Raw genomic sequence first — 21,048 nt, 5'->3', positions numbered from 1 at the left:
AGCAGGCAAAGGTCGAGATTCAACGAAACACGATTTAGTTGGCCAGCAGCAATAATAAATAATGAGTTTGGCTACATAATTAGCTGGATGTGTGCGTGCTGAATGGAGTGAATAATAACTAATTGAATAACTTTTAATAGATGGCGGCATAAAGGCATATCACGTGGCCAATTAGAGGCGGCTTTGGCTCAAAGTTCAATGCACTTCCCACAAAAATGAAACTTGCCAAATAAAATCAAACTGAAATGAAATAAAACTACAATAAAAATGAAAGAAGAGGAGGAGGAGGAGGAGGGGTAGAGAAAGATGCAGAAGAAGAAGAGCAAGGTATAATTAAATAACGCGTCCGATTGCATAACCCGAGGCAAAAGGCAACAAAAAGTTCAGTCAACAAATTTGCATTTGAACACGCGTTGGAAATTAAAATGAATTTGTTGTTGTTGTTGTTGTTTGGCTATTATTAGCACTATAAATAGTTGTTGCTGCTGCTGCTGCTGCGGCTGCTGGCATTTAACAAAAGACGAGCTGCAAATGTAAATGTAACATTAACAAGCGCCGAAGAAGCGACTAACAAGTCATGAAATTATAAAACGCTGCGCGCATGCGCAAACGACAAACGACAAACGACGCATTAGCCACGCCTCCCCCTCGCCACCTCCTCCCTCCGCCTTGAACGGCACGCCCCTGGTGCCAAGTGTGGTCGCGTCTTTGACTTTGACTTTCGCTTTCGAATTTTCTTTTTCTCTTTCTCTTAACAACTACAAAAAAAAAACCAAAAATAAAACAAAAAAAAAGCAAAATAATTCAAATCGATGAAATGTAAATAAAAAATATGTGTGCTCCGCCCCCCTTCCCGCTGGCATCCTCCACCTGTTGCCCCCTGCGGCATGCGGGTGACATAACCAAGTGGCCGAGTTGCCACCGTCCAGCGAAAGGGGGCGATGTGGCTAAAAGGGGGGCGTGGCGTTGTTAACGTGTTTAGTTTTTTCTTCAGTTTTTGTGCTATGCGAGCTTGGGCCACTGCCCGTTGAAATAAGTGCAAAAAAGCGAGTATGCGTGGTCTAGTCGGGTATACTCGACTAGCAGACTACCCTACAGCACAATATATATCGATATATCTATACATCGATAGATATCGTTTTAGTAATAGCAGCCAAAGGTCTGTAATAATATTACAGTTTCTATGCTGAATATTTTCAGAAAGTAATACAAGCGTATCGATATTTATCGATATTTCATAGTACAAATAGGTAAATAGCTAAGCTCTTAAAACTAATGCTTGAGGTCTATCGATCAATGATCAATGCTGAAGGCGAGGTGTTAGATGCTGGACTTAAAAAATTAGATCTCAAGCTAATGTTATTAGCGATAACATATAAGTTATCGATAAATATCGATGCGCAATTTGAGTTGATATTGATTTGAGTTTTGCATATCAAATTTGAACACATTTCTGGGCACACTCTACAGCCTGTTACATAGTCTATAACTTAGCCAATATACCACGTTTGCATAGCACATTACAGGGTATCAAATACAAAGTTGTGCGGTCAAAGTTGGCTGCTAGCAGCTGCTCAGGAGCGTGGCGGGGTTAGGAGGGGCCAGACGAGCGGACAGATGGACGGATGGAGAGATGGACGGACAGAGAGACAGACGGTCGGACGGTCGGACGGTTGGACGGTCAGGCAGGCAGGCAGGCAGGCAACAACAGGCAGGCAATGATTTATTTCAGCAATTTATTTGCGTGTTTCGCTTGGCTTTAAGTCTTGTACGTGCTGACGAGCAGAGAAAGTCCATAAATTACACGAGCAGCAGCAGCAACGACCGAGTGACACTGACACACACACACACACACACACACACACACAGAGAGAGAGAGACACCTGCACACTAGTGTTTAGAGACAGGCTTACCTGGAGTAACAGCAGCTGCTCCCACTCCGGCTGCTGACGGCTCCCGCTCACGATCCCTTTCCCTTTCGCGCTCGCGCTGCAGCTTCCGTATGGTCTTCTTGCAATCGTCCAGCTCATGGGTGAGCCGCTGCATGGCCTTGTTCTTCAGTGCCAAATCGATGCGCATGCTGCGCAGCGAGCTAAGCAGCTGCGAGTCCTGCAGCTGGCCGGCACCCGATGGACCATGGCCGTGGCTGAGCAGTGACAGGGTGGAGTCCGATTGGGAGATGGGCAACTTGGAGACGCCCAGGACAGCCGAGGGATTGCGTCGCTGTGCGCCGCTTTGCTTCGAATTGGGTCGCGAGGTGTTGGGCGTCGAGTTGGCTGTGCTGCTCGTGCTGCTGCTGCCAGCCGAGTGCAGCTGCTGCTGCTGCTGCTGCTGATGATGGAGAAGATGCTGCTGACAGCTGATGCTGGGCGAGGGACAGCCAATGGTATTTGTGCTGTGATCCCGCATGGAGCCACCCGCCTGCGTCTGGGTGCTCGTGCTGCTGCTGCTGCTGCCGCTGCTGCTGATGGCCTTGCTCTGATCCACCTGCTGCACTTGCTCCAGCTGTGGCTCCGTTTGGGTGCAGTTGTTGTAGTATCTGTCGGCGCGCTTCTGCATGAAGCGATCCAAGGTGCGCACCTGCGATTCGATTTGCTCGTTCAGCTTCGTGTTGATCTCCTGCAGGCTAAGGAGCAAAGACAATAAGTGGGCTAAAGGGACAAACTAAAGCCTTGGGACACTTACTTGAGCACCTGCGTCTCCAGGTCGGCAATGTGCGTCTCGTACTTGGCCTGCACGGAGTTGAAGCGCGCCTGCACGTTGGCCAAAATCTGTTGAGCCTTGCGATCCTGCTCCTTGGCATCCGATTCGAGCTGTGCGATGCGCTGCTCCAGCAGCTTGCGGCTGTTCAGGTTCTCCTGGTCGTTCAGCGAGCAGATGCTGGAGCTCTTCGAGGCAACTGCAAGGCAGAGTGAAAGGTTAAGGCTAAGAGCTGGACAGGATTAGGAAGCGCTAGCTCACCTATTAGAGCCGACACGGAATCGGGATGCTTGCGCATGAGAATGCGTTCCATTTCGCGGCACTGGCGCTGCAAGTCCTGTATGATCCTGGCGTCCTTCTCTTTGCTATCGGCCGCCTGGCGGCGCTCCTGCTGCACATCCTTCAGCTCGCTGCGCAACGAACGCTCCAGCTGCACCGCCTCATCCCGATCCCGGCGTGCCGACTGCAGTTCGCTGCGCAAGACGCCGGCGCATTCATGCAGATGCTGCACATCCAGCTTCAGCATCTCGGACTCCTCCTGCAGCCGCCCGTTGTGATCCCGCAGAGCGCGCTGCGTCTGCGACAGCGACTCGCTCTGCAGCCGCACCGACGCCAGACGCTCCTCGGTGTCCTTGAGCTGCTCCTGCAGCTTCTCGATCTCCTGCTTGAGCACATGCTCCCGCGACACGCTGCACGCAACGATCTGTTCGATGGGCGAGGTCAGCGTGTGCACCAAATGCTTCGGCGAGCTACCCACTGCCTTCTCCGAGTAGCTGGCCATTGGCGCTATGGGCTGGCAGCTGGCCACTGGCTGTGCCTGCAGCTGGCTGCTGCTGCTGCTGCTGCGATGCAGGGCAACTCCTGCACAGTCCTCCGCTTCGGTTAGCTCCTCCATCTGCAGCAAACAAAGGCAAAAAATATATTTACGGATTAGTCGCGTCGTGAAAGTCTGCCTGCCAAGTGGCTCGGCTGGCAGCCTTTGTTGGGTGTGTCAAGTGCGCGCCGTGCTAACGGCAACGCCGACCGACCCGAGCGAGCCCAGGGCCAACAAAATAGCAACAGCAACAGCCACAACAACAGCAACAACAGCAACAGCAACACCGGCAAACGCTTTTTGTTCACTGTAGTTTCTACGCGCCTTTTCCTTTAGCCGTTGCTGCCGAATAGCTCAAAAGCCCCAAACCCCAAAAAACACATTGACACGCCAACACCAACCCCGCCGCCTCACACACTCCTCGGCTCATGCCTCTGAGGTTGGCGAAAAAGCAACAACAACAAAAGCAACTGAAAACCAGTCGAAAAAAAAACAACAGCAGCAACAGCTACGCAACCAGCGCGCACAGTGGTACCAAAGCCACTCAACTCCAATATTTATATTATATAAAAAACATCAGACGATTTACATAGCTTACATAACTGTATATAGTTATACGGAATCGTATGGAAATCTCGTATTGCAGGAGCAGGTACTGCATGTTCCCAGTATTCAACAGCATTGCTCTCGACTGCTGCTAAGAATTTCCCTATATTTTCATGTACATGTATTCCCTGTATTTAAGCCTTATAGCCGAGTGTTGATTTATTATTTCCCTGCATATATTTCCGCATGTTTTCCTGTGACTTATGATCTGGCTGCCGTAGAGCCGCTCTCTGAACTTGAATTTAAGCTTAATTTCCCTGTATTGCAGTGCTTAGTTTAGTGCTGATGTCTGAGTGGAGATAGTTGCTCAAACAGAGGCAATTCTTGGCTCCATTCAAGCTGCCATTACTGTGAGGTATATGCCTGTATTTCCATGTTGCTGTCAAGCCTGCATTCAAGCTTAGCTAACTAGAGCTGGCTACCAAGCTAAGGCTCAATTCTAGGCTTAGTTCGTCTTGGATGAGCAACTAGAAAACACTTTCAGATTCATGTCTATTGCAAGTGCTGTTTTGTACCACTGTGCGTTGGTACGTGCCCTCGCATGTCACACTCGTATGTGTGTGAGTGTGTTGTATTTAACAAGGGTAAGCGATGACGACTTGGGCTACACAGCGCAGATAATTACGTTGATGATGTGTGGGTGTGTGCTGTGCTGTGCTGTGCTGTGCTGTTGGAGTAACAATAACAACAGTGGCAACAATAACAACAATGCACTTTACGAAGCAGCGGGAATATTGGAAGAAGAAAGTTTTGTGACTCTTCTATGTAACCGAAGTTTGTCCGCACGCCCAGGCGTCCAGCTCCTATTGAACGATCTCTCTCTCTCTCTCTGTCTATGTCTGCCTCTGTCAAGTCTCATTACAAAGCGTTCAACTTTTTGTTATTACCTATGTGTGTGTGTGTGTGTTTGTGTGTGTGTTTTTTGTCTTCTTTTCTGGTTGTCCATTCGAGCCACTTGAAGCACTCGGGCAACACTCTCGCTTTCATAGCTCAGCTCATTTCGCTGATGGATTCTAGCTGGCGAAGGCAAATGTCATCCGTCGGGCCCCATAGAGCAGCTCGACTAACCCATATACGAGTCTTGGGTCTTGTTTCTCATATGTTAATGATGTTTACGTACGTGTTTCTTGTCTTTTAAATATTTCTCGAAAACGAAAAAACTCGCTCGCTAATCCCCACTTTCCATTTCATTAAAAAACGTAGCGAGCGAAACATTTTAAACAACCTAAAATATTACTAGACGTTTTTTACTTCTTTCATTGAGCATTGTGTGAATGGCGTCTCGTGATGTATACGAATTCTTCAACTCAGGTATTTCGGAGTGTGAACTCTGGGTCCCGAGCGGAATGCATGCCGCATGGCCCGGCATATGCAGCGATGGTATAAGTCCAGCTCACTACTACCCTAGCACAAGTACCCAATCCAACTGGTCGCGCTGGACTTAAAGATACCCTGTAATACATGCACTGTTATGCCAAAAGTATGCTATAGAAAATATCAATTCAGAGGGAGGAACTGTCTACAGAGCCTGCCTCGACTTAGCTCAATTTTTAATTGGCTTATCGATAACATTATATTCTGCTTATCGATAATATTCTATCCTGCCTCGACTTACCTCAATTTTTAATTGGCTTATCGATAACATTATATGCTGCTTATCGATAATATTCTATCCTGCCTCGACTTAGCTCAATTTTTAAGTGGCTTATCGATAACATTATATGCTGCTTATCGATAATATTCTATCCTGCCTCGACTTAGCTCTATTTTTAATCGAAAGTGTACATTGGCTTATCGATAACATTATATGCTGCTTATCGATAATATTCTATCATAATATTTAGGGCCAACAAAGAAAATACTGTTTTGATTGATTGTTACTAAAGACTCGATTTGATCGATAACATAATCGATATCGAGCTCACACTAATTAGAGTTAATCCGTGTCTAAATGGAATCTAGTTAGAAATATAAATTTCTAGCTAGAAAATTATAAATATGAAAAATATTTTTCAAATTCTTTCTAAAACTTTAACTGATGCTTTCTCAGTAAGTTTTCGAATCGGGTTTCAGTATATATCAAGCAGTAACAGATAATGTAGCTTAAGGAACTCGTGCTCCACTTCTTCCTCCATCGATTTCTCCACTTTGAGAGGAAAGTGAATCTTTATAAAGGCAAAGAAAACAAATTTCCTATCTTGAAGCTCGCAACTGTGCCTCATTTGCAATTTGCTTATAAATACTTGGCATGGATAAGTAGATATGCTTATGGCCATATAGGCACACAGATGAATAAGTGCCAGTGAGGCACTGTCAATTGGGTATTTAAGTGTATTAAGGACAATTTCACTACTTCAGTCAAATGCTGATTATTTGCAATTACTCGAGCTCCATTCGCGCTTCCTCAATTGACAATTGATAGACTACTATGCATATATTGATGGAGATATATATGTATATATCTAAAGTGAAAGGAGCGACATTAAAGCTGCGATTGATTAGAGAGCGAGAGTAGATCAGAGCAGAGCAACAACAAGCAGCAACAGCAACAGCAACAGCAACAATAGCAAGAGCTGCGCTCATTCAGAAATCATGTCAATGCTTTACAAATTGGAAATCTCAAAAGCCAAGACGAGAAGACAACAACAATCGATCAATTTTTGAGTAGCTGCCAATTTCATCTGTTTGTCATTCATTTGTGGGCGTGCACGTCCCACTGGCCACGCCCCTGCGCTGTATTGTCATTGCACAGACAGACACCCATACATCCAGCTGTACAGTATTAAGTGACATTATTAACAAATTGAAATCGATAACAAGGGCATGGCACTAATTAAAGATCGATAATCAACGGCTCGTGCCTCTGTGCGTCTAGAAAGTGCCAGCATTATATACGCACATATATATAGCACATGCTCCAAATATCAATCAATAATCGCTGCGTTTATTCAAGTCATTTTCGTTGAGCCATTGAAAGTGCATGCACGCATATATCGTATTCGTATATCGTGTATCGTATATCGTATAACGTAAGTCGCATATCGTGCATTGCATAATGGTTATATGTTCGCACAGATATTGAAAAGAAATTCACAATATCGTATATATATTATATATCGTATTTGTATATCGTATATGGCATAACGCATATCGTATATCGTACATCGTATAATGTCTAAATGTGCACATAAATATCAAGATATGAATATATTGAAAATAAATTAACTATATCGTATATCTATTCTATATGGTATTCGTATATCGTATATCGTAAAATGTATATCGTTTGTTATTTAACGCATTTGTGTATCATATATCACAAAATACTAAATATATATAAGCTATCGTATATTGTATATCGTATATCAGATATCGTATATTGTATATCGTATATCGTCTAAAGGTTGAGCAAATAGATATTGCAATATTAAGATAATTACATTATATATGCTATACATATAGCTATTTTATAACGTATATCATTTTTGCTATATCGTATAATGTATATCGAATATCGTATGTCATATTTCATGTAACAAGTTACACTATATAGTATATATAACGTGCACCAAATATCGAATATCGTTTTTTTTCATATAACGTATATCGTATATTATCTAATCTATCGCATATATCTATTCTATATACGATAATCTTTTTATCTCTCCCCCACCCTATTGCTCTCTCTCTCTCTCTCCTTCAAATATTCCCATCTTAGAATGCGACTAGGGAACATAGATAAACATAGATATATATATAAATATGTTATCAAAAATAAAACATTTATTTAATATTTATCACCAAGAAAGTCCAGCGAATGGGAAACTCCCATTAAAAATGAGTTAAGCTATTTATAGATATAAAATATAAAAATTTGTATGTGTGATAATTGCTGTGGAGGTACTAAGCTTCGGTGTTATGTATTAACATATATCAGAGAAGAAGAAGAAGACGACGAAGAAATGGAGTAGAGTAAGAAAAGGCAACAGCAACAACAACAACAACAACAACAACATTTTAATTATTATTATAATCAAATCAACCCCTGGAAAGAAAGCGAGAGCGGGCGGCTGTTGGTGACATTTGTCTACGATCCGATTTGAAAATTAACATAAAAGATTCAACAGCAGCAGCAACAGCAACAGCAACAACAACAACAACAACAACAACAACAAGCATCGCATTTATGAAGATTCATGCAACCGATAAAAGCGGGCGACGCGCAGCGCTCGCGTCCCACAAGGAAGAGAGGCGTCGCTGTCGCTGCCAGCGTCGCAGTCGCTGCTGAAGTCGCAGTTGCTGTCGCTGCTGCTGCTGCTGCTGCTAGTGGTGCTGGTGCTGGTCACAAGCAATCGCCGCAATCTACATACATAACACGATTGCCACACACACACACACACACACACACACACCTAGCGGACACTCGCTCGCACAGAGCGTCGACGGCGCTGTCAACGGCGCTGTCGAGAGAGAAATATCGAAAATGAAATGGCAATACTTTCGAAGCGTTGGTATAAAAGCTCCACTCCACCAATGGGACATGTCTCATTACGGTTTACTGTTAGATCTCGTTAAGATGTACGACGGGAGATCAAGAGCAGCATTTCCAGCAACAACAATTACTATGCCAACAAGAACAACAACAAGAGCAGCAGCAGCAGCTCTACTGCTGCTTGTGGTGACGGTCGGGCAAACGGCGGCCATGTCACTGGATCGCTTGGCCCTGGAGCGGAACGAATTGTCCGCTCCAGCTGAAGCGCCCCCATCCACCGTTGTCGTGGATGACATGAAGATGGCGGCAGTGCCGGCCAATGGTGCCACGGATATATTTATGCTGGTGCCCGAATCTGTGGCCAGCCAGCTGGACGATACGGAGCATGTGCATCGCAACACTATCGAAGAGACAGAGGCGCAGTCGGAGTCGGAGGCAGAGGCAGCGGCAGAGGCAGAGAATGCAGCTGTGGGCGAGAGCGCCGATATGCTGATGCTAGAGAGCGAAGACACGCCGGTCATGCAGCTGGTGGAGCTGCCCAGCGATACAATCGAGGCACAAACAGAGCGGACAGAACAAGTCGGACTGGAGCCGGTGGCAGCGGAGATTGCATCGCCAGAGCTAATCGAGGAGCATGTGGTAGAGCAGCCAATGGAGCAGTCTGTGGAGCAGGCTCAACTGGAGGCCATGGCTGAGGCAACCACCGAGGCAGCCCAACAACTCAACGATGAGGCGCAAGCGGATGACGAGCTGCTGGCAGAGGACAGCACGCCAGCTGCCACAGATGAGCAGCCGATCATGCAAATGGAGCAGCAAGTGGATTCAGAGGCAGCAGAATCCCAGCCAGAAACAGCTGAACAGCAGGAGGACCCCAAGCCGGAGGCAGTGGCAGTTGCTGAGAACGAAGTAGAGACCACCGAGTCATCATCCATGCTGGAGTCCATCTCGGCGGACATTGAGCAAGGCCTTAGCGCAGCCATGAGTGAACGCCTGCCCGAGGAGTTGAACGCAGCCGAAGCCGAGGAGCAGACTCAGCAGGATGAGGAGACAATCAGCCCAGCAGAGGAGACACCAGCAAAACAGCCAGTCGAAGATTTGGACACACAGACCGATGCTGCCGAGCTGATAATGGACACAGCAACGGAACGGCTAGTAGAGGAAGCCCTGCCAGTGGCTAATGATGCCGCTGCAGAGCAACCCGTGCCAGAAGAGAGTCTAGACGATGCCGCAGCTTTAGTGGAAGAACCAGCAGAAGCTCCAGCGGAAAACCCAGCTGAAACTCCTGTGGAAACTCTCGTAGAAACTCCAGCAGACACTCCAGTAGAAGCCCCAGTAGAAACTCCAGTGGCAGCTGCAGTGCCAGTTCCCGTTGAAGCTCCTGCGGAAGCCACAGCTGAAGCCGAGCTGGAGCCCGTTGCAGAGCCAGAAAAGGAAACCTTGAACGATGCGGAAACTCAGCCCATGGAAGTACTTAGTCCACCTGAACAAGTCGAGGAGGAAGCTATCAAGCCGGCAGAAGTTGTCGAGCCGGAGGTACAGCAGGAAGCGGAGCCAGCTGTGGAGGAGTTGCCAGCAGTTGAAACGGAAAAGCAAACAGAGATCTTGGCTGATGAAATGACCGATGTTGAGCCACAAGCTGAAGCACAGCCAGAGCCAGAGCCAGAGCCAGAGCCACAGCCACAGTCAGAGCCTGAAGCTGCTGGCCAAGCCGAACCAGAAGCAGAGCAGCAAGTTGTGCCACAAGCTGAGCCGGAAACTGTGCCACAAGCTGAAGTGTCAGCTGAAATTCCAGCCGAAATCCCCGCTGAAACTCCAGCTGAGATCCCCGCTAAAACTCCAGTCGATGCTCCAGCTGAAATCCCAGCTCAAGTTGCAGTCGAAATTCCAGCCGCCCTCCAGCCAGAGCGTGAACAATCGATCCTGACCACCATCATACCCGCCGTAGTGCCACAGATACCCCAGCGCGAAGCGGAGCCGATTCAAGTCATGGACAGCGTGTTGAACTATGTGAATGCTTCATTTATGCAGCAGGATCAGTTGCAGGAAATGGACCTTGAGCAGGAGGCGGCCACAGAGAGCGCATTCAGTGCACAGCTGAGGCGCTACGATGGAGCCCAAGTGTGGCGCATTGTGGTGCAAACGGACAAGGACAAGAAGCTGGCCGATGAGCTGCAATCGAAATACGGTTAGTCTCACATGCCACATGCCACATGCCACATACACGACTAAGCCTCTCTCTCTCTCTCTCTCTCTCTCCGTTGCAGATGGACAGCTTTGGAAGGAGGTGAAACAGGAGGTGGACTACCTGCTGAAACCACAGGTGCTGGCCGCTGCTGAGCGTCACATACGCGCCGCGAATCTATCGCGCATCGTGCTGATCGATAACTTGCAGCAGGTTATCGAAGTCGAAAATCCGCCCGCTGACAAAATTGCCGAGCTCCAGAATCGCAAGGGTGAGTACCCAAAGGCAAAGCCAAGAAATGGGGTAGCCTTGCGTTTGTGCCCCAGCTCAGGTGTCGCCATAAATGAGCTTTTAATGCAGCTAATAGTTGAGGCGTGCGAAAAGTCATAAAACGTAAAGTGACGGGACGCACGATAACAAAAATCAAGTCGCAGCCAGGGCATGGGGCAAAAGTATAGCAGCAACTGGAGTGAGTCGACCAGCAAATACCCTGTACATTGCAGCTAATCAAGCTGATCGACACTGCCCTCAATGCCAGACTAATTACAACAGCAATTCATTACTAAAAATTATTCTTATATATCGATCTTCTTGCTAAATGAAATGTATACTTAAAGCCTTTAAACAAGCATCGATATTTATCGATAATCACAGCTAATTTAGCTCGCTCTGTTCACATTTCGAGAACTTAAAAAATACTTTGCTAGAAATCGATATATATCGGTCTTAATTGTTATCGATTAGATATTGTAAGTTGCCTAGGCTTTCACAATATGAAATATGCTTAGCACAGTCTGATTATGTCAATCGAACTATCGATAGAGTATACCCTATTTCGGGCAGCGCTATCAAACGAACAGACCGTGAAGGTGGTTTAAATATATACAAAGAAGGAGACTAGCCGAAAGGGGTTGCCCAAGAAAAATAGACATCGAGTCTGTCGATTGAGTGACAGGCGGAGCAGTTGCGACAGCTTTTTAAATGCCAGTGCCACGCCTCCTGAGTTGCACTTGAGGCTGAACCATGAACTTGGCAGTTGGAATAGGCAATCGGGTAGGCAGCCTGGCAAGACACTTGTTTAATCAATAACAGACAGGACACGCAATTTCCTTGAGTCCCAATCCAAGTCGAAGCACTTGACACTTGGTTTCTTTACGAGCGAGTTCAATGAACGCCAAGTTGGGGTTGCCATAGTTTGTTAGCATAAACTGAACTCCCTCTCCCCCTCTCTCCCTCTCTCTTCACAGGTCACCGGCTCACCTGGCAGGCGTATCATCGTTTGGACGATATACATGGCTTCATTGATTATATGGCCAAGACTTATCCGGACATTTGCTCTACCGAAACGATTGGCTACTCCGTGGAGAAGCGTCCGCTCAAGATACTCAAGTAAGTGAATTACCACTCCATAGTCTAGGAGCATGTAGAGTAATGCTAATCCTCGTAGGATCTCCAATGGCAATGCACGCAATCCGAGCGTATGGATCGATGGCGGCATGCACGCACGTGAATGGATTAGTCCAGCCACTGTCAGCTTTATAGCGAATCAGTTGCTCGAGGGCTGGGAGGATCTGCCCGAACACATGCGCAACATTAACTGGTACATCCATCCGGTGGCCAATCCCGATGGCTACGAATACTCCCATACCACGGATCGTCTGTGGCGCAAGAATATGCGCGCCCATGGACGTCAATGTCCCGGCGTCGATCTCAACCGTAACTTTGGCTACAAGTGGGGCGGCAAGGGCACCTCGGCCAGCCCCTGCTCCCAGACGTATCGGGGCAGCAAGGCCTTCTCCGAGCCGGAAACGTTCTACATTTCGAAATTCATAAGCGGCTTCCCTCGCAACACCTTCCAGGCGTATCTCTCGTTCCACAGCTATGGCCAATACATACTCTATCCATGGGGCTATGACTATCAACTGACCAAGGACCGTGCCGACCTGGATCGCGTGGCACGCCAAGCGGGCTCGGTAAGCATCAGCTGGCTTAGCCAAACTGCCTAGCATGGCCATTCCACAGATATGCTAACGCCCACGCCTCCTTTCAGATCATCACCAAGTCATCGGGCGTTAAGTATACGGTCGGCTCGTCGGCTACGACGCTGTATCCGGCTGCCGGCGGCTCGGATGATTGGGCCAAGGGCATTGCGGGCATCAAGTACGCCTACACCATCGAGATGGGTGACACTGGTCGCTACGGCTTCGTCCTGCCCGCCCAGTTCATTCAGTACAACGGCAAGGATGGCTACACCTTTGCCGACACCGTCGCTCGCGCCATCATCCAAGGACGCTCCACGGATGCCCGCAGCAGCAGCATCCGTCGCCGCGTGCGCTAGTTGCCTGCCTCTTAGACCTAGTTCAATATGCATTTTTTTCTCGCATCCATTATTTTTTTTTTTTTTTGTAATGTTATTTATACGAAACTATTTATTTATTTATTTATTTGTAACTAGAAAAATTGAATATTTCAAAATAGACTGAGACATGTTTATTGAAAAAAAAGCGATCGATCTTCGAGTATTATTCAAATGAAAGTTAAAGTTAAGACAATATCTTGGGGTCATGTTAAGATTGGTCAAGCTGCAGACGTTATACTAATATTTCACTGTCCTGAAAGATCACCTACAAATGCTCTAACAATAATCTACAAGCCTTTACCTGCAAATGATCTAAATAAAATAAAATATTTAACAGTTAGTCTACAAATAAGGATCAGATCATCTACATGTGTTCCGCAAATTATCTACAAATCATTGAAAGATGATCTCAGAATAATACATATGCATACAGATGATGTATAGATCACCTACAAATGATCAACAGATGGTCAACAGATGATCGACAAATGATATACAAGTGATCTATAGATGATCTACAGGTGATCTATAGATGATATATAGATGATCTACAGATGATCTACAGATGATCGACAAATGGTATACAAATGATCTACAAATGATCTACAAATGATCGACCAATGATATACAAGTGATCTACAGATGATCGACAAATGGTATACAAATGATCTACAGATGATCTACAGATGATCTATAGATGATGAACAGATTATCTACAGATGATCTACAGATGATCGACAAATGGTATACAAATGATCTACAAATTATCTACAAATGATCGACCAATGATATACAAGTGATCTACAGATGATCTACAGATGATCGACAAATGGTATACAAATGATCTACAGATGATCTACAGATGATCTATAGATGATGAACAGATTATCTACAGATGATCTACAGATGATCGACAAATGGTATACAAATGATCTACAAATTATCTACAAATGATCGACCAATGATATACAAGTGATCTACAGATGATCTACAGATGATCGACAAATGGTATACAAATGATCTACAGATGATCTACAGATGATCTATAGATGATGAGCAGATGATCTGCAGATGATCTACAGATGATCGACAAATGGTATACAAATGATCTATAGATAATCTACAGATGATCTACAGATGATTGACAAATTATATTCAACTGATCTACAGATGATCTAGAAATGATTCACATATGTACTACAAAACATATTTAAAAGATCTACAGAGTATCTAAGCTCTGAGCGACAGTCCAATTCAGCTTCTTCTGATCTCTGATATTTCTATTATCTGCTCACATTGTATAGATTATTTCTTTTGTTTTTCTAATTCCCAGCATGTATCATATGCCCAAAAAAAATAATTTATTGAATGTGAAATAGTGCGAAACTCATAAATTTATTTAAACAATAAACTGGAACAAAGAATTAAAATTAAGATTAATGATCACAATGAATTTCAAGAAAAATTTATATGAATGTTATGACAGAAGAGAAACTGGAAATGTGTATGATAGATATGGAGTGTGATACGACTAGATCGCTACGAATATTGTAGATGATAAAGGGTCGAATATGCCTACTTTACGTGCTTACAGAGTAAGCAAAGAGTAATAAGCAAAGAGAACGAAAGAGCGAGAGAGGGAGAGCGCAACTGAAAGACCTCAAGATAGAGAGAGAAAGCAAAGCAACTGAGAATTGCAGCGAATAGCTGTGCTATATAACAGTATAACAGTTATTTATAACATTTCGAGCAAAGTAAAAGTTAAGCTATGCAAATTTGTGGCCCATCGACTGTGCGTGTGCATGTGTGTGCGTGTGTGTGCGTGTGTGTGTGGTAATGATGGAGAATTGAGAACAGAGGCAAAAGCCAAAATGTAGCCGTTATTTGGCCAATTCGTAGCTTGCCGCATGCCAAACAGAATTCAACATCGAATCGAGCAACATTCGACAACAAATTCGAACGCCGCAAACGAAAAGTCACGCAGAATGCATTACGCATACGCATACGCACTGTTAGCCGTTGCAGTGAGCGCATGGCTGCCACAATCGGAGGCAACTAGGCGCTACGATTTCTTTGCACGCACCGGCGATAATCTCGTCCGTTTGCCCTTCTTCGGCGGCGGCGTGGCTCAGCTGCTGCGCTACCTGCGGCCCATGGAGCAGCCCGGTGGTGGCATGGGTCGACGCTCTGCCCTGCGCGCCTCGCTGGACGAGAACTATGTGAGCTATCGCGGCGCTCAGCTCTGGAAGCTCAACTTCAATGGCACTCGCAAATTGGGCGACAGCTCACCGGATGCCCAGTTCAAGCAATTTGTGGAAGACTTTGGTGAGTAGTCCACCTGAGGCCTCTCAGTCGCCAATCAATCTAGCTGAAAGCACTTAAAAAACCATCAATCGACTGGTCCGATGTTCTAACGAGGCGCTCGGTCACGAAATTCGCATACCTAATCTTTCCGATTGAAGAGAGCTGCGCTTAATCGAAGACTCGTTACTCTTACATAAATGTGATCTATGTGAACTCTGCTTGAATGATTGATTGATGAGCGAACAACTGCAAATACTTATGTATTGTCTGATTGATTGATTGATTGATGGATAGATTGATTGACTGACTGATTGATGATGGACGTTAACATAAAGAAATATTAATATCTGATAGTAATTAGCTTAGGAGTTGATTGATTGACTGATTGATCAAAGTTCACGCACGCCGGACTGACTGACTGATTGATTGAATGACTTGTTGCTATTAACTGACTGATTGATTCAATGACAGATTGATTGATTAAAGGGATCTGAGTATATAGTATGCTAGAAGAACTATCCGAATTATATATTGGTCCGACTTCGATGAAACCTCAATAGACATAAAGAGAGATAAAATCGAAATTTGGATCTATGCATATATATAACAGGCATTTGAATATAATAGATGATGTGATTCACAAACTTGTGTTAGTTGCTCGTGACTATCCTTAAAGATATGCAGAAAACACTTCACGAAACTGTCAGATATGCAAATCAGAAACTTTTAACTGTTCACAACATCGGCTGAGGTTGAGAGCAAAGGTGGGCTATTGACCTCCTTACCGAAAGAATAGAATTGAGCAGCGTGTCAAATATCAAACGTCCAACCACAGAGAGTGACTTAACTGAGCCACAGCTAGTCAGCTAGTCAGCTGGTCAACTAATCACCTGGCGAGAAGCAGGTGTTCTGCACGCATAAAATTGACATTAATCAAGAAGCTGTGGACTTCTGCGTATCTTGACCTTCTGCTGAGAAATGCGAGAGTGTGGAGAATTAGTTCTGTTTGTGTGGCACGATCAGCATGATGTTATTGTTGGCTTTGTGGTTGGCACCACTGGCGACTGCTGGTGGTGCACAGTGGCTGTTGTGGCGCAGTGTCGCGGTGCCGGGTCTGACGACGTTGCCCGAGTTGTGGACGCTCAACAGCAGCGAGCTGTACGAGGCGACCTTTGAGAGCTTGCAGTGGCTCTCGCCCACCGATTTGCGACGTTTCGATTTCTTATCGCCGAGCTCTACATATCAGATCAATCGACGCTATCGCAATGATGCCTCAGTGATACGATATTATGGCCATCAGCTGTGGAAACTGCACGAAACGCGTCTCAAGCAGCCGAAACTACGCGCATTTCTGCGACACTTTGGTAGCCATAAGCAAATCACATTCGTTAGCCCATCGCCTTGCTGACAGATCTTCTCATTCGTATATCTTGCAGGCAGCGAGGTGTGGAACGTCAATCAAGATGGCATCGACGTGATCATCGAGCACAAGAACGTGGCTGCCGCCCAGCAGTATATGAAGCAGACCGCATTCAGCTACAACATCATGATCGACGATCTCGAGACGGCCATCGATGAGACCTACACGGAGATCAACGAATCGGACACCGACCAGGACAACCCTCTGGCCAACTACTCTCTGCCGTGGCTAAATCGCGAGGGTGTTCTCCTCACCTGGCGTCGCTATCATGATCAGGCAGACATGCAGCAGTTCCTGCAGAACGTATTAGAAACGCATTCCGAGCTGGCGGAGATCGTGCAAATAGGTGTCACACGCAACAAGCGACCGCTCGAGGTGCTCAGGTCGGTAGACTGTTACGTACCGAGTTACTGTTACACATTATAAAGTTAGTGTAACGTATAATGTTGCCTAGTGTTACGTATACTGTTAATGTTACTATTCCACTGTTAACTCTACTGTTAACAGACACTGTAAGCTTGGCTAATGTTAATCAAACGTATTGCTCTGTCTTTTTCAGAGTCTCGAATGGCAATCCAAATAATTTTGCTGTCTTTGTGGATGCCGGAATGCAGGCGCGCGATTGGCTCAGCCCGGCGGCGCTGACCTATGCCATCTCGAAGCTGACCTGGCTGTGGGACCACGGTCAAGTGGACAAGGCGATGCGTCACATCGACTGGTACTTCCTGCCGCTAGCCAATCCCGATGGCTACCAGCATTCGCGGCTCACCGATCGACTGTGGACCAAGAATCGCAGCTATGACACGGCCACCGGCTGCTACGGCGTCAACTTGGATCGCAACTTCGATTATAGCTGGGGCGAGGCGGGCGCCTCATCAAATCCGTGCAAGAATCTGTATCGGGGCGCAAAAAGCTTCTCTGAGCCGGAAACACGAGCCATGCGCAGCTTTCTGCTGGGCATGCGCGACTATTTGGGCGCATATGTCTCCTTCGGTGGCTACGGCCAGGCGATCACCTATCCGTGGGGCGACGCCGACTATGTGACCAGCAATCAGCGCCAGCTGCGCCACACAGCTCGCCAGGCCATCCTCAACTTCCGTCGACTGAACCACGCCGAGTACAGCATGGGCAGCAGCTATCGCCAGAAGCTGGCGCGATCGGGCAACGCGGCCGACTGGGTGCAGCAGCACATCGAGCCGCAATTCGTGTACAACGTATTCCTCAAGGATCAGGGTCGTTATGGCTACCTAATGCCACCACACTACATACTCGAGTCCGGCGAGGAGGTCTACGAATTCCTAAAGACCATAGCTCAGCAGTTGCAATAACTCAGCCAGAATTGATCGAGAATCGATCACTCGATAATTATTTATATAAATTATTTTTTTTTATGGAATTATTTATTTATTTATTTGGCGCTTGTTTCTCTTCCAATGGAAACACTGCTATATTAATTAGTTAACTTTATGATATCTGATAGTCGCTTTAAATAATCATGCGACATACAAATATATTATAAACGAACAATAGATTTCTCGTCTCTTCGTATTTCCCTATTGAAACTTTATGCAAACAGATGGCAAAAGTTAACCACATCATAACAACTTTCATATGCTATATCTTTACTTTAATCATCTAATAATTATGGCATAGTCTTGCTAATGGACCTAAGCTAATAACTAGTTAAAAAGCAAACAATAATAAACAATGATCAACATCAATTTAAGACTCCAGGGAAACACCCAATGTGATGTGTTTAATATGGGAAAAGCAAATGAATAATTAAAAGCAATTAATAACTTTATAGAAATTTATAGAACTTGCCGTGAACTGCTTGCTTTGAAGAGGCAGACAGAGCGAGAGAGAGAGAAACTGTTGCATGCTTTTAGGCGAGGCACTTAAAGCTAAGCTTAAGTTTAAATAAGCGAAAATGAAATATATTATATTTAATACAATATATATTATGTATCTATATGAAGTACATAACATATTGAATGGATAATTTTAATAGCACTTTGTAGTTTGAAGAATGCCAGAATGCTTGAAAAACAAACACAATACACATAACCAAATAGAAAGCAGTCGAAAAAAAAACTGTAAGAGAGTGGCTGAGAGAGCAAGTCTGCAAAAGCTGCCGTTAGAGCAAAAGACAGAGAGAGAGAGGTTGAGCGAGCGAGAGCGTTGGCCAAAGCTAGTTGAACTGGGTGAAACTTTCACTTTCAATCGCGTTTTCAAAACTAGTATAAACAAATCGGGGGCGAGCGAGCAAGATAGAGAGAGAGAGAGAAAGAGAAAGGGAAACGGAGAGCTGGGAGGGGGGAGGGATTGTTGGATAAACGACGAATGGCACGACAACGGGCAAAAGATGTTATTCATTTATCTATTTATTTAACATGCATATAAAAATTATGCGAAGCAGGCGAAAGGCCAGCGATAAGCGTTTGCCGCGCAAAGAAAGTGATTTAAGCGCTGCACGAAGACAAAAAAAAACGAAGACAAATCAAAAATACAGCTGAAGAACGGCTCGAAATTGAGCATATTCACGACCAAGCGATACCCTACATATGCGAACAATGAGACAAAGAAGTGAAGCAAAGCTTCACTTAAGAGTGTGCGTGTTCCTTGGACTACAAGCATGGATCGCCACGCATTGTGCTACAAAATTCAATGGGTCACAAAGGCGCATTGAGACGTCAAAAGGGTAAAATACAAAAGTGAAAATAATTTTTTTCCCAAAAGAGAAGAAACCTGAAGAAGAAGAAAAGACGAACACAACAACAATAGCAAATACGCAAAATACAAAGCTCAGCCACAGCAGGCAGCAGAAGAAGCACAAAGAAGTAACGAAAAAAACATAATTGGTGTGGGGAAGAGGAGGGGGAGAGGAAGGAGAAACATGCTGATTATCATCAAAGGCGAAAGAAAGTAAAAACATGACAAGTGGGTCAAAAATTGCGCCGTCATAAGCACACATAAAGGCAGGCAGGCACACACATACACACATACACAATATACAAGTGCATAAATAGGCGTACATTACATAGTCAGATCCGAACACACACACACACACACACACACATTTATAGCAGTTTGTGATGTGCTTAAATTAAATTTACAGCAAATCACAATGCCTTTCAGGCACAAACGCACACATGCAAGCAGACTGGATATATATATATAGACATGATTGCTCATGCACAGACTGCATCATTAACATCTTGCATTTCCAAGTTCTAAAGTCAACAGTTAAATCCCATCATTAATTATGTTTAATAATTCTATAATTTAAGTTGTCTGCATCTGTGTAGCTGGATCTGTGTGTGTGGAATTATAGGTTTTTTTTATCAGGGATTTCCATACTTCAAGGGCTAGTCAAGTGCGGATCTTATATGGCAAACGGTTGTATTTCCGTTAAATTTAGTAAAGTATTTTGCAATAAATGAATACAGTAGCGAATTTTGAATGTGAAATAGGAGAAAGTTTTGTATTTCAAACTTTTTTGTCATACCATAGCAGAAATTTAAGAAATATGAACATAACTATCTAATGTTTGGTGTCTTTAGCGACATTTAGTGCATTTTCATGTAAAAAAGCTATTACTAAAAGCTCTGTATGCATACTTTTGGAATAGACTGTGGCCCAAAACAGTTGTGCCTAAAATAGAGGTGTTAATTGTGAATGAACTTTTTGTGGCGTTACGCTCAGCAGCAAGCGCCGAGAGGGCAAAGCTGCGAAAACAAATTTGAAATTAGAAATTTGCAACTAGATGATACCCTCTATCGAGCTTTCTTATATAACGAAAGTTTTCAAATCGAAACTATTCGATATTCGAAATCATCCAAATCAGTTCGACTGTTGTAGCTGATAAAAGCTTTACTTTTTGCTAGCTATAACATACACTTGCACATAAACACATTATCCCCTGCTTAAGCATTTTCAATAGGTATCAAAACACCATTGACGGTTATTGCGAGGCTGTCAAACTGTGTACATGAGCAAGTGCAAAGTGCAAAGCGGACGACAACTGCACGACTCTGCGTACATGTGTGTGTGTGTATGTGAGAGAGTGAGTAATAGATTGGCTTTTGATAAAGCACACGAAATGCAACAGTAGCAGCAGCAGCTGCAGCAGCAACAGGCGCAGGCGCAACAGCAGCAGCAGCAGCAGCAG

General features: G+C 44.9%; 2 protein-coding genes across 2 annotated transcripts in view; one reads left to right on the top strand and one right to left on the bottom strand.

The window, feature by feature from the left end:
• The window catches only part of LOC111596710 (centrosomal protein of 162 kDa), a 30,861-nt gene that overhangs the window by 2,079 nt on the left and 7,734 nt on the right, over positions 1-21,048 (bottom strand). Inside the window, exons 2-4 of the mRNA XM_023311030.2 lie at positions 2,962-3,595; positions 2,686-2,899; positions 1,914-2,626 (exon numbers count right to left, since the gene is read on the bottom strand). Coding sequence (XP_023166798.2) covers positions 1,914-2,626; positions 2,686-2,899; positions 2,962-3,595 — 1,561 coding nt within the window. The remainder of the gene's footprint in view (positions 1-1,913; positions 2,627-2,685; positions 2,900-2,961; positions 3,596-21,048) is intronic.
• On the top strand, positions 15,139-18,205 carry LOC111596717 (carboxypeptidase A1). Its single transcript, XM_023311039.2, has 4 exons — positions 15,139-15,458; positions 16,481-16,821; positions 16,894-17,260; positions 17,437-18,205. Exons 1-4 carry the CDS (start codon positions 15,139-15,141, stop codon positions 18,203-18,205), a joined length of 1,797 nt encoding a protein of 598 aa, XP_023166807.1.

The sequence above is a fragment of the Drosophila hydei genome, unplaced genomic scaffold, assembly GCF_003285905.1.
Source record: "Drosophila hydei strain 15085-1641.00,03,60 unplaced genomic scaffold, DhydRS2 tig00000131-arrow-arrow-pilon, whole genome shotgun sequence".
Lineage (NCBI taxonomy): Eukaryota > Metazoa > Arthropoda > Insecta > Diptera > Drosophilidae > Drosophila > Drosophila hydei.
Note: the sequence above shows the minus strand (reverse complement) of the source record. Positions and strands in the feature narration are given on the sequence as shown.